Source organism: Trachurus trachurus (assembly GCF_905171665.1).
Source record: "Trachurus trachurus genome assembly, chromosome: 13".
NCBI lineage: Eukaryota > Metazoa > Chordata > Actinopteri > Carangiformes > Carangidae > Trachurus > Trachurus trachurus.
In genome coordinates this window covers 3029992-3044753 of record NC_139892.1, presented here as the reverse complement: position 1 = coordinate 3044753, position 14762 = coordinate 3029992, and the positions used below count along the sequence as shown (strand labels likewise).

At 44.9% G+C, this 14762-nt stretch overlaps 1 protein-coding gene across 1 annotated transcript in view; it reads right to left on the bottom strand.

Annotated features, from left to right (window-relative positions):
* LOC310995680 (protein NLRC3-like) overlaps positions 1 to 12263 on the bottom strand; it is a gene marked incomplete at its 3' end in the record, with an annotated part of 65421 nt that extends 53158 nt beyond the window's left edge. Inside the window, exons 1-3 of the mRNA XM_083984797.1 lie at positions 12162 to 12263; positions 6190 to 7993; positions 5901 to 6074 (exon numbers count right to left, since the gene is read on the bottom strand). Of these exons, the coding sequence (XP_083840923.1) occupies positions 5901 to 6074; positions 6190 to 7993; positions 12162 to 12198 (2015 nt within the window). The 5' untranslated portion in view covers positions 12199 to 12263. The remainder of the gene's footprint in view (positions 1 to 5900; positions 6075 to 6189; positions 7994 to 12161) is intronic.
* Positions 12264 to 14762: the final 2499 nt, after the last annotated feature.

Below are 14762 nucleotides of genomic sequence, written 5' to 3'. Positions count from 1 at the left end.
GGCCCAACAAAAAGAGCCACTCATCTCTACACCTCTGCCTGATCGTCCATGGAAGAGAATTGCTCTTGACCTCTGTGAGCACAACAAAAACAACTACCTGGTAATATCAGATCATTACTCGTGGTTCCTCAAGGTGCTGCACCTATCTTCCACAACAAGCATTCAAGTCATTCAGAGACTTAAAGCAACCTTTGCAAGGTTTGGAATCCCGGATGAGGTGGTGAGTGACAATGGTCCTCAATTCTCCAGCGCAGAATTCCAGCTGGCAAGACAGCTAGACTTCAAACTAGAGGTCTTCGGAAAAAAACGAAAACCCGAGGTTCCGACCCGACCCGGCTCGGGTTTGGGTCCACTCACAAGAAGTGACGCCGGGGCCGGGTCGGAACCGGTAGAGTTTGTCTCGGGGCTCGGGTCTCTTATTGTGAAAGGCCGGGTCCTACAGTACCCGAGAGGACCCGGCGATTGGCTGTCACAGCTGTCAATCACCCCCGCCCTCCCCCTTCCGTCCAATGCGAGGCTGCGAGCTGCCTGTGTGACTTATGTCACGTGATCAAAACAACTACACGACTCTTATGATGACGTCAAAGGTGACAGTTCAAGCAAAAGTTAGAGCCTAGGTCAGGACTCGGGGCAGTTAAAAAGTTTGTTTATTAACGTAACGTTATGGTTAATGGTTCAAAATAGTTAAACAATCGAGTTGCCGTAGCGTGTTGTTACCGCGGTATGCTCCGCAAAGCACATGGAAACTCCAAAATTATAACGTTAATTAAACAAGAGGAAATGACCGGTGGATTGGCGTTAGCAATGGCTAAGAAGAAGGATTACAGTACATGACCATCTAAACAAGAAAAAGGAGACGTGGATTTATTTCTGTTCACATCACGTTATGGCCAGGGGGGGCTGGCAGCGGCCGCAGCCGGAGCAGGTAGAAGAAGACTACGTTTAGGTAAGAAACAGAAAGTGAAAACAAGTCTTATTTAACGCTAGACAACTTGTATTAAATCATAAAGCAACTCGGGCATTTCGGGTCCACGGGTTTTTAAGGGTTCGGCTCGGGTTCGGAACTCATATTTACAATAATAGCTTGGGGCCAGTCGGGTCCGGGTTCAATTTTCACGGGTCCATTTCGGCTTGGAGCTCATATTTACAATAAAAGCTCGGGGCCAGTCGGCTCCGGGTCCAGTTTTCACGGGTCCATTTGGGTTCGGGTCCGTCAAATTGGACCCGTGAAGACCTCTACTTCAAACACATCACGTCTAGTCCTCACCATCCTCAAGGAAACAGTCATGCGGAGAGAGCAGTACAGACTGCGAAGAGAATCCTCCGACAAGAAGACCCAGTAATAGCCCTCATGTGCTACAGATCAACTCCCTGTGCCACCACAGGAGTCAGTCCAGCAGAACTGTTAATGGGGAGAAAGATCAGAACAACACTCCCCACATTAGAGAAGAATCTTCAACCTAAATGGCCCAACAGAAAGACTATTAAACAGAAAGATGCTGGTGAGAAGGCAAAACAAGCTTTCTACTATAACCGCAGACATGGAGCCAGACCTCTTCCACCACTACGAGCTGGAGACACAGTCCTCACCAAGCTGGATCAGGAAAAGGCCTGGGTGACACCGGCAGTCGTTTCAAAAGAGTGTGTGACTCCAAGGTCATACACCATCAACACATCACAAAGAGCAGTGTTGCGGCGGAACCGCCACCATCACCGGGCAGATCTTTCTTCACAACCTGCCCAAGACACACTACTTTCATCAGCTGAGAGTACAGGAGTGATTTCCCAGCCAGGAACTGTTATCACTCCAGAGACTGTTTCTTCTAGTCCGAAGGAACTCACAAGACACACACACACACCCCTGCACAGACATCAGGGCAGTATCGAACCAGAGCTGGACGACTGTGCAGACCAGTCAACAGGCTAGTCCTGTAGACAGACACTGATGTGTCAACCATATGGCCTTTGGGGGGATTGGGGAAACAGAAGGACAATTATTTTTTTGAAAAAAAAGAGAGAGATAGAGAAAAGAATGAAATAATATGTATGTTAACTGAAAATCATCTTGTGATTGTGAAAGTGCCTTGGTTAAGTTTAATGTAATAATATTTGATTGAGTAATTTAAAGTTGAGTTAAGTAAATAGCATTTTGAGTTTGATATAGATTATTATTATTATTACAATTTATGACATCTTGTGTGGATCAACACAGTCTCACCCCTTTGCGTCAAACGGTTGACGCTTGGTCAAGGCCCCTTACGTCAATATACTGACGTGGAGGGGGTACCCTCGAGGTCGTTTCTCGACGAATAGGGCCACTCATAGACTTGAATGCAAATCCCTCATCCTCGGATTTTGACGCAGGGGGGCGGGACCGTTTCTCCCTCGACGTTGCTCCAGAACGCAAAGGGCCACTCATAGACTTGAATGCGAATCCCTCATCCTCGGATTTTGACGAAGGGGGGCGGGACCGTTCGCGTTGTTTCCAGGCGCTCAAGGTACCCCTCAGCGTGGGACCTGAACGCACAGGGATTTCAATTGATTTTAATGCAATCCCCTCCGCGGCGATATGTGACGCTCAGAGCAAGTGCTCCAGCCATCCATTCACTCCTATTCCGATCCGGCCGCGGTGCTGAAAGACGCCGTGAGCTCCCCTCCCATTGGATAACTGATCCTCGTACCATTTGCAGCTGAATTTGTATATTTATACAGCAATTTGGCCGCAAAAATAACATTTCAACATATTCAGAGCCTCTCAGACTTAATGCCTGAGAGACCTTCTGAGTCAGAAAAGCTGAAATGGATGAAATATATTTCTAAAAGTCGTACAGTTCTGAATTTGATATCAGTGGTTCCGGGGGCCCAAGACGAACGTGTTGATGTGCGTTCGGTCCTGATTGAGCCATTACTTTTCGAGAGGCGGGGCTTCAAACAGCCGCATTCCTCTGTCTCCAGGAGGCCGCTGTTTCCATAGAAACCAACCGAATCACTTGAAACTTGGCCTGTGGACTCATTGTGAGGCCCTTATCCATCACCCCGACACCCAACTCTATGGGAGCATGGGAAAGCCAAGTGGCCCCCAGGGGCCTCCAGGGGCCCCCAGCGCAACGGGAACGCAATATTTTGATAGAGGACTCTCTGATATACAACTCATCTAAATTTCATGATGATTACTTAAAGCGTGTGTGTTTTGTTAGGACTCACTTTGATGTTTGACCCCTGCGACCTTTGACACTTACCATGGCCATTTTGGACACTTCTGAGTGGAGCACAGCTCTGATATTTGGCACCGTCAATCTGCTCCAAGGTCTGGACTAGAATCTAAAGATTTCAGCTTCCCAGCTCAAAGTATTGGTGTTTTATGCCTGAAATAATAGCAAAAATCGTCAAATTTCACATTAAACCTTGACCTTTGACCCCTTCTGAATGTGGGATTGGTCTGAAATTGCAGATGATGAATGGCCCTAGGCCCCTGATAAAACCCCGAAACTTTCAGGCTTCCAGCTCAAAGCATGTGGAAGTTATTAAAGAATATCTGTTGAATTTAGTCTTGTACACAATGAAGGATTAGAAATGAACACTGCTTTTTGGCCATTTTGGACACTTCTGAGTGGAACACAGCCCTGATATTTGGCACGCTCAATCTGCTCAAAGGTCTGGACTAGAAGCTAACATTTCAGCTTCTCAGCTCAAAGTATTGGTGTTTTATGCCTGAATTGATAGCAAAAATCGTCAAATTTCACATGAAAAGTTGACCTGTGACCCCTGTGAAGGTCAGATGGGTCTGTAATTGCTAACACTGGATGACCCTAGGCCCTGCCCTGATAAACCTCTGAACGTAACCCAACGAATGTGGAAGTTATTAAAGAATAGCTGTGTCTCCTGAAAATGGAGCCTTAATCAGTTTGTCCAATGTAAAACCAGAAATAAAGGAGCTGGCTAAAGTGGTGCAGTTGTGCATAAACATTACTACAGTGGACGGGTTCATTCTACACTATATTATAAACTAAGGTTCCTGGGCGGGAGGAGGGAGAAGGGGGGAGAAATGTTGTTTTCTGGAATTTAAAAAAAAAAGGCCTATATGACTTGAGTTACTTGAATTATTTGGACTTTGTTGAAAAAGAGCTGTCTAACTGTTCTGATTCCTCACTGTTTATTCACATGTTGTTGAATTAAATCAACATGGCTTAATTTCCACACTGTTAAGGTGTTGTAGTTCCGTCCAGACGCCGTAGATGGCAGTGTCGCAGGCTATGGTCGCGACCGGTGGCGCCGTTGCAATGACGTCACATCCTCGGCAACAACGCGGAAGCTGCATGTCCGCCTGTCGGCTGGAGAAATAGGTCTGCGGGCCGTTGTTATGGCAACATGACGCCCAAAGCGGCTCGACAGTCACAAGCACAAGCTGTGATATCGTTACAGGACAAATAAAACACAATCTGCTTTCATTCAACATATATTTAGAGAGTAAAACATACATTTCTCGCTAGAAATGTCCTCAAACAATGCCAGATATATCCCGAAATGTTGTTTTTATGGCCAGAAAGCTGAATGAACATATTGTACACATTTTGACAGATTCAATTTGCCAAACAAAATATAATTTGAATTCGTTCAACATAGATTTTGAAAGTAAAACACACATTTCTCGTTAGAAATGTCATAAAAATATGTTGAAATGTTATTTTTGCGGCCAAATTGCTGTATAAATATACAAATTCAGCTGCAAATGGTACGAGGATCAGTTATCCAATGGGAGGGGCGCTCACGGCGTCTTTCAGCACCGCGGCCGGATCGGAATAGGAGTGAATGGATGGCTGGAGCACTTGCTCTGAGCGTCACATATCGCCGCGGAGGGGATTGCATTAAAATCAATTGAAATCCCTGTGCGTTCAGGTCCCACGCTGAGGGGTACCTTGAGCGTCTGGAAACAACGCGAACGGTCCCGCCCCCCTGCGTCAAAATCCGAGGATGAGGGATTTGCATTCAAGTCTATGAGTGGCCCTATTCGTCGAGAAACGACCTCGAGGGTACCCCCTCCACGTCAGTATATTGACGTAAGGGGCCTTGACCAAGCGTCAACCGTTTGACGCAAAGGGGTGAGACTGTGTTGGGATTACCTTATATAGAGGGGAATGTTTTCAGGGTAAATGTGTTTATTATAGAAATAGAATTTACAACATGCTAAGGATACATGTTTGAATATGAAATATTTTCTGGCTGTTACTGTATGTATTTATTGCACTTTGTTATTGATGATAACTTAAAAGGGGGAGATGTCATATTATAGTTATAACGGAACTAATGTTGCCACAGCAACTGGAACATTGTTACGCAGAGCAGTTAATGTGTTGTTGCCTTGGTTACGAGGACGCTCTTCTTATGCCGGTTTGTTTAGATGTTTGCGCTGTTATTAAAGTAAATATAAACGGATTAAGCCTACCCTCGATCATTTTACAATGAAGGTAAACTGTATGTGGAAATATCCAGGAGCTTTTTTTCTTTTTTTTCCACTTGTTTATTCATCAGACTGCTTCAAACACTCAAGCAAACTGTCTTCAGCCGGAGTAGATGTGTTTGTACCGTCTCTACCACAACGACATACTATTGTTGCTGGGCCGTCTCCATGGAGATGTCATGAGACGTGATGTAAAACTGTCAAAAAACCTGAGCAGTGTTCACTCTGGTGACAGTGAACGCTGCTCAGGTTCATCATTTATAAACTGATTAATTCAGTTCAACGTTCACTAAAAATATGAACATGTCCAATGAAGCACAGCATTCCTCTGTGATCAGACATCCTGACAGACTGAACACACACAACAGCACACAGGAACCCTCTGTCAACACCTGCTGCTGTGTTCAAGTGTCATCAGATAAACAGCTGAATGGATCCTCACCTGAGAGTCTCCAGTCTACAGTGTGGACTCCCCAGTCCACCAGACAGCAGCTTCACTCCTGAGTCCTGCAGGTTGTTGTTACTCAGGTCCAGGTGTCTCAGACTAGAGGACTGGGAGCTGAGGACTGAGGACAGAGCTTCACAGCTTCTCTCTGAGAGGTTACAGCTGCTCAGTCTGAAGAGATGATCATAAGGAATTAAAGAAGAAAGGAGTTTATTATCCATACTGTTGAAAAGACAGAAGGGTTTTTTATGTAATGATGAATAAATACAACTATCTCTACACTTACAGAGCTTTATGAGAGGCTTTGACCACTGGCAGCAGCCTCAGAAGAGTCTCCTCTGAAGTAGAGTATTTCTTCAGGTCAAACTCGTCCAGATCTTCCTCTGATGACAGTAAGATGAAGACCAGAGCCGACCATTGAGCAGGAGACAGTTCATCTGTGGAGAGACGTCCTGACCTCAGGGACTGTTGGATCTCCTCCACTAGAGAACGATCATTCAGTTCATTCAGACAGTGGAACAGGTTGATGCTTTTCTCTGCAGACGGAGTCTCTTCAATCTTCCCCTTGATGTACTGAACTGTTTCCTGATTGGACCATGAGTCACTTGCTGTCTGTGTCATCAGACCTCTTAGGAGATTCTGATTGGTCTCCAGTGAAAGACCCAGGAGGAAGCAGAGGAACAGGTCCAGATGTCCATTTGGACTCTGTAAGGCCTCGTCCACAGCGCTCTGGTAGAAGTTTGTCTCTGCATATTTGACTCCTGTTGTTTCATTCTTTTTGGAGGTTGTTTGTTGTTGTGACATCAGGTTGATTCCAGAGTTGATGAAGGTCAGATGGACATGAAGAGCAGCCAGAAACTCCTGAACACTCAGATGGACGAAGCAGAACACCTGGTCCTGGTACAGGCCTCTCTCCTCTTTAAAGATCTGTGTGAACACTCCTGAGTACACCGAGGCTGCTCTGATATCAATGCCACACTCTGTCAGGTCTGATTCATAGAAGATCAGGTTTCCTTTCTGCAGCTGCTCAAAAGCCAGTTTTCCCAGAGACTCAATCATTTTCCTGCTCTTTGGACTCCAGTGTGGATCTGTCTCGGCTCCTCCATCATACTTGACCTTCTTCAGTTTTAGATGAACCACCAGGAAGTGGATGTACATCTCAGTCAGGGTCTTGGGCAGCTCTCCTCTCTCTCTGGTCTTCAACAGCTCCTCCAGGACTGTAGCAGTGATCCAGCAGAAGACTGGGATGTGGCACATGATGTGGAGGCTTCGTGATGTCTTGATGTGGGAGATGATCTCTCTGGCTTGTTCCTCATCTCTGAACCTCTTCCTGAAGTACTCCTCCTTCTGTGGGTCAGTGAACCCTCTGACCTCTGTCACCATGTCAACACACTGAGGAGGGATCTGATTGGCTGCTGCAGGTCGTGTGGTTATCCAGAGGCGAGCAGAGGGAAGCAGGTTCCCCCTGATGAGGTTGGTCAGCAGCACGTTGACTGAGGTGGACTCTGTCACATCAGTCAGGATCTCAGTGTTGTGGAAGTCCAGAGGAAGTCGACACTCGTCCAGACCGTCAAAGATGAAGACGACCTGGAACTGATCAAACCTGCAGATTCCTGCTTCTTTGGTTTCAGAGAAGAAGTGATGAACAAGTTCCACCAAGCTGAACTTTTTCTCTTTCAGCACATTCAGCTCTCTGAAGGTGAAGGGAAATGTGAAGTGTATGTCCTGGTTGTCCTTGTCTTCAGCCCAGTCCAGAGTGAACTTCTGTGTTAAGACTGTTTTCCCAATGCCAGCCACTCCCTTTGTCATCACTGTTCTGATTGGTCGGTCTCTTCCAGGTGGGGCTTTAAAGATGTCTTCTTGTCTGAAGGTTGTTTCTGGTCTGTCTGGTTTCCTGGACGCTGTTTCAATCTGTCTGACCTCATGTTCATCATTGACCCCTCCAGCCCCTCCCTCTGTGATGTAGAGCTCTGTGTAGATCTGGTTCAGAAGGGTTTGGTTTCCTGCTTTAGAGATCCCCTCAAACACACACTGGAACTTCTTCTTCAGGACAGATTTGAGTTTACGTCCACAAACTGGAGCAAAAGATTCTGAATGAAAACACAAGAAATTAGATCATTAAGAAAATATAACATTTTAATTTAGTGCTGGGTTGAAAAGATCGATCCACCGATTTTAAATCGATTCTCATTTTAATTCCTACAGATCGATTCGTACGTCCAAAGATAGATTTTTGAAAAAATAAAAAATAAAAATATATATATTTTAGCGATGTGTTAAAAGGATGAGGAGGAGTTGCTCAACAAACCTTCATCTTACTGTCGGCCGTAACCACACCAAAAGAAAAACGACAACAACAACGACCAACTTCTCTGCTAACAAATGTCTGCACCTCTCGCACACCACACACACAGGCACACACGCAAGCTCGGTCCTCCTCATCCCCCCCCCCCACTCTCTCATCCTACCAACTTGACGACTTTCTTTTTTTTGTCAAGTGACTAGCAAATCTAACAAATCTAGCGACTTTTTCCGGTGCTATTATAGACGTGGATTGTAGACTCCGATGTGAAAGCACATCTCAAGCACCGTCTTCAACGAGCCACGGGTGCTGCTATGAGCCCTGTCCCCGTCCCAAAGCACTCACAGGCGGTCAGTCTCACAGTAGTGTCACGGTCCCTGCTGCAGTTGGAGACCCGCACCACTCCACGCAGCATGACTAATGAGCGTTCAGTCATGCTGCTTTTCACACTAATGCTGCTATTCGGACTGAAGCGTGCAGTATAGTTTAGCATAGACAGACGTCTACGCCTGTTTGGTGTTAGCAGTAATATAATGTCTATCTTCTACTGTGCAGCCATTGAATCCATCCTTAGTTATGGTATTACTTCCTGGTTCGGAAACCTCACTGTCAAATCCAAATCTCAAATACTCAGTCTCGTGAAGACAGCTGGCAAAATCATGGGTTCCAACGCACCACTTACTCCTCAAGACCTGTTTGAGTTGGCCACCATTAGGCAGGCTAATTCTATCATATCAGACAGCACGCACGCACTTTATTCAGAGTATGTACTTCTGAACTCTGGTAGGAGGTACAGGGTCCCTCTGTACAGGCACAACCGCCTTAAACACTCAATGTACTGACATCCATAAGGCTAATTAATGAGCAGCTAGGGGGGGGGGGGAAGGGGAGGGCATGATGATAACAATTGTGTATGAATGTGTATAATTGTATGTGCACATCAAGTGTGTACTTTTAACTGATGGCACACTGCACTTTATGATGATGATTTTGATGCTATGTGTTTTTATGTTTGTGTTTCTTATATCTGTATTTGTACCAGTAGCACGGCTCTCTATCCTAATCAAATTTCTCCCACGGGAGACAAATAAAGTTGACTTTGACTATTTGTATAATTCTAGTCTATCAACATTCTGGGATTGGTCACCAGTCTTATAGCCATCATTAACTACCAGTAGGCTACTTCATTAATTAGGGCCATGGGCCATCTCACCGGGCACTGGCCCCTACAGCTATGAAATAGCAGCAGGGACCAGTGGCAAAGCCCGGGCACTACTGTTATTGTGTGGATTTTTCTTTTTCTTATTATTCCTCCTCCTAGGGCTGCGTACCGAACTTCGGTTCTTTTGTGGCACCGACCGAAACGCTTCGGTAGTACCGAGTATCAAAACATGCCTCGTCTTTCGGTGCCAAGTTTCGGTACCCGGAGGTTAATCACGTGATCAAGATCTGATAACGCTGCCGGTGATCAGCTGTAACATTACGTAGTTGCTGCATGCATCGGGTGACCTGTTCCTCTTCACGTCCTGTTCGGGTCGTCCGGATTTTTAATATGAAAACGTCCGGTTTTGATTGTTTTTCATGTGCTTAAATTGACTGGCGCTTTGCACAGAAAACTCCGGTATTTTGTTTTGCGTTTGACGTAATTCCCGAGAGACTGCCTCTCCGTGCGGCCCCGCGACGCACGGCTATTTCATGTTATCAGCCCCTCCTGCCTCTTTCTGTCACCTCTGTATGTGTATGTGCGGCTCCGCGACGTGCAACTGCACATGAGGGAGCAGACGTCAGAGCAGCGTTTCCTCTGCCTGCAAAATGCTGGAGCGCAAGTAGTGTAGCTGTTCACAGGGGCGGACCAACCTGTGTCCTGGAGGGTCACAACACGGCCGGCGGCCACCACATAGTCACTTTTTTTTAATTTTATTTAATTTTTTTTTATTTAATGGGACTACCTGACCGCCATGATTAGGGGAGACCAGGGACAATAGTAACACTTTTTGCATTTAACAAATCAGAAACCCTTAGCCTATTTAAAAACCTAATGTGTCAACTACAAAAATTATGTATGAAAGTGGTTTCCTAATATTTTCAGGTTGCAAAATTCATCTAACTGCAATGAAGTTGTAACACATGCCAGGGTGATCTACCTGTTGAGCCTTAGAAAAGCTGCTGGTTGGAATAGAAAAATACAACTCAAGATTTGTACCGTGATGTGTAATGTAATTTTCATTTTTTTTAGAACTGATGTTATAAAAATTGGTATCGAAAAAAGTATCGTTCAGGAACCGGTATCGAAGTGAAGGTATCGGTATCGGTACCGGTATCGAAAAATTTTGATTGATACCCAGCCCTACCTCCTCCGTGTCAAATTTCGTCCCGCAAATTAGATATCAAAACTAGCGGTTCGATCAGGATCGGTGTGCTATTACTTTTCTCAACAGTTTACAAATTTTTCGCGACTTACTGCGCAAAATTTTGCATTGAAGTCAATGGGACGGGCGTAAAAAAAAAGAGCAAAAAACAACAATCATTGGAGTTTTACAAGTGTCTACTGCTGAGGTATACTTTCACCTAGAGACTTCATTTAAACTTTAAACAGTAGACACAAGTCTTGTGTATTGGTGTATTACTCCATGTTTTGATAGGTCATATAGCGTTTGATCAATCCCTGATCAATGACCATGATCATTTTTGGAGAAATTATGAGATTATAATGGGTGTGTATTGCACGGAATGTTCGTGTCAGAGTGCGTGACATCATCAGTTAGAGTGGAAGAAAGCCCAGAAAAACTCAATTTACAATTTACAATCTACACACTTAATTTTTTTCAGAAAATTGTATACAAGCTTGTTCTGTCTCTCACCATGTGCTCAAAATATCAGAGAGACTTACATAATTTAAATTATCAGCCTCTAAGTGCGGCCACGTCTGTCTCTGCTCCTCATTGACTCCAATACAAAGATTTTCTGAGAGAAGCAGAACGGACCGATGTTTTAAAATTGCCAGTGTCTCCAAAATATTTACTGTAGAAACACCAAATCATAACAAATTTTTCAGGAAGTCCTTACAGCACCGTTGATCTGTGTTTTTTTCTGATAGGAGTTACCGTTTTGTCACAGTAAGCCTTTTGCAAGACCAGTGCAGATGCAGAAATTCGCTCTTTTTCTCGACGTTTCCGACTGTCTCAGCCTGGGGGGCCCCTATCGTCATTGGCAACCACCTCAAGTTGCCGTGGTAACGTCTGATTCTCAGGCCAGAGCTCGTTAAGGTTCATAAACAATCCACCCTGGCGCTCATTAAAATGTTTGTAAACACACACACACGATAAATCAGACTGATACAGGATGCAGCTCATAACATGTGTCAAGTCACACCCACACACACACACACACACACACACACACACACACACACACACACACACACACACACACACACACACACACACACACACACACACACACACACACACTCTAGAACCAGCTTCATGTGATTACAGTTACAGACACACACACACACACACACACACACACATCAAAACACACAGGTAACATACAAATGCGGGTTGGCAGAGATGGCAAAACCGGCCGTAGCTCCCGTGGCCCTCTCAAAAATTCCCAGAGGAAATTTTCTAGTTTAACACTACTATTAATATGTTGCATAACTAGACAATCAGGTATTAATATGTTCCATAACTAGACAATCAGGTAACAGCTCAAAAAAAGGGTTTTAATAACACTAACCCAAATCGATATCGAATCGGATCGGATCGAATTGAAATAATCAATTCTGAATCTTAAGAATCGGAATCGAATCGATTCTTGAAATTTGAATCGATACCCAGCCCTACTTTAATTCCTCTAAATAATGATTATATGAACATGTTTCCCTTCATGTGTTGATGTCAGTGAACGTCTCATTTGTCCATCATGTTGAATCTTTAGAGAAATCCTCTTACTGCTCTGCAGACGCTCAGCCAGCTCCTCCTGCTTCATCCTCCTCAGGAAGTTCACTGTGATCTTCACTAATGCCTCTCTGCTGCTCCTCCTCTGCTCTTCATCCTCACCATCCAACACCTCCTCATCCTCCCTCTGACTCCTTGAGCATTCTGGGTAATCTGGACTCAGAGCCTTGTGGATCTTCTTCAGTTCATTCTTGACAAAAGTGACCATGTTCTCCTCCAGCAGCTGGAACAGAAACTCTATGAGTCAAATCAAGTTTTATTTACATAGCACCTTTAGTCAAGGTCCTTTACAATTGAAACAATTACAATTACAGTTAAATACATCAGATAAAAGCACAATAAAATAAACATAAAAGATAGGAAACAATAAGAACTGTAACGATAAAACAATCAGTCAGGGGTGTTAAAAGCCAGGTACAGTGGGTACTAGTTTCATTTGGACAATTTCACGCGTGACTCACGGGAGACTCACGCGGATTTTTTGTGGCCAAGTAATTGTGATTTCAGAAGAAGCTGCAATGTGCCCAAACAACCGCCAGGTGGCATCTGTGAGCAGCAGGACGCCTCCATAAGACAGCAGCACAGAGCAGTGAACACGAAGGGGGAATGCAATATAATAATAATAGGTACAGTATAGTTTTTCAATGAGAAAAATGTGACGACGACAGCTACGTCTCGCTCTCTTTTATCGGGTCCATGGCACTGGTCCGACCTCCCATTAGTCCGACCTCTCATTGGTTCGACAATCGGAGTAATGAGAGTTCGAACTAATGGGAGGTCCTCATTAGTTCGAACTGAACTAGTTATTAGCATTAGTCCAACTCTCCATTCTTACCGTTCACCATGCATTTATATAATTATTCATATAGGCTCCAGTCAATAAGACACACGTGGAAGAAGAGGTGGAGTTTATTGTGTTTCACCAACGAGGAGCTGTCATTACGCACGACTTTTACGCACTGCTGCACGCTCATTAGTGTCCATAATTAAACCTTGACATTCATATCAAATCAAACTTACATTACAGACAGGTATACAGACAGGTGGATTGGGTTCTCTGTCTCTCTCTCCCACTCCGAACAGACAGACGGACGCAATCAGAAAGGAAACGGAGGCTGCACATTGATCCTTTTTTCCTTTCTGGGATCAAACGGATCATGTGCAAAACAAGCACTTCATATTACAGTAATAACATATAACGCTCATTATGCTTCCAGCCTGTCTAGCCTCTACCTGGTGTTTTTACAAAACTTAACCAACTCCTTTCTTCATTGCCTGAACCTAACCAAAGCTAAATTTACTTTTTTTTTCTCTCTCAGTCTGCTGTCAGCAGGAGCGACGGCTGCAGCAGGCTCGCGCCCGTGAAGTGAGCTCAAGCCGGCCAGGTTCGGGGGGGGGGGGGGGGCGGGGGGGGGGGGGGGGGGGGGGGTATTTCTTTTACTCTGTACTCTGGGAGGGGGGGCTTTGATTATCAGTTTACACATCTTGATCAGCATTTATGATGGTTGTGCGCGATCTGACATGATCTGGCTCCTTTCTGGGCCGCGTGTGTGCGTGTGATGTGCGTTTCTGTGTGTTTCTGAGAGAGAGAAAGCTACATGCTCCTATCAATGGAAGAGCTTGTCAGAAAGTAGCGATGACAGTTCGAACTAACGGGACCACCCATTGGTTCGACCTCCTATTGGTCCGACTTGTGGTTGATTTTGTCGGAGTAACGGGAGGTCGGACCAATGGGAGGTCGGACCAATGGGCAGTTCCCCTTTTATCGATCCTCAGTCTCGTCAGCTCCAAACACACCCGTCTGTGTTTTTAAAATGAGCCAACTACTGTACAGTAGTGCCGCAGATTTCTCACTCCCCACCTTGTTTGATTGAGAGTGTAGCTGGATGATTTCTCGTGAATGAACGGGCAAGAGCCTGTGTCACTTTCGGGCTGGGCGATAAAACATAGGATATCCTGAAATAACTTTTCCTCGATAGAAATAGGCTACAAGACGTGGCCGATACAAAGTTGATAGGTTTCATTCATCCATGTTTTGACTGTGTGTGTGTGTGTGTGTGTGTGTGTGTGTGTGTGTGTGTGTGTGTGTGTGTGTGCCGAGCGGACCCGTTTAGAGAGACACGCGTCTGTATGGGACAGGCTTTTATTTAATTTAGAACAAACCTTATGCTCAGCAAAAATGGAAAATATATAGTCTAATATAATAAAATGGTTCTGTTGTTTGGCCACTGTTTAAAAATAGTTCTGATCGATCCAGAGCAGCATTCATTTACAAGTTTAATCAGCACCAATTAAACTTCTTCTAAATAAACGTAAACATTCAATAACTGGGTCAGCTTCTTTTTTTCTCTTCTTCCTCACAGGAGAAATGAGGTGTGCGCTGCGCTGCGCTGAACTCGCTTCTCTCTGACGCATCGGTGCTCTGTTTGTGATTTGTCTGCTGCCTTGAATCCGCCCTTTATACGTGCGCATTCACAGATTCACAATAAGACAAACCAGGGTTGAGTTACCGAGTTGATAACCAGCGTCGTGGTACCGCTGATCCGGAGTGACAGTGTTGTGAAAATCGCTATGAACTGGTGCTCTGCAATCTCT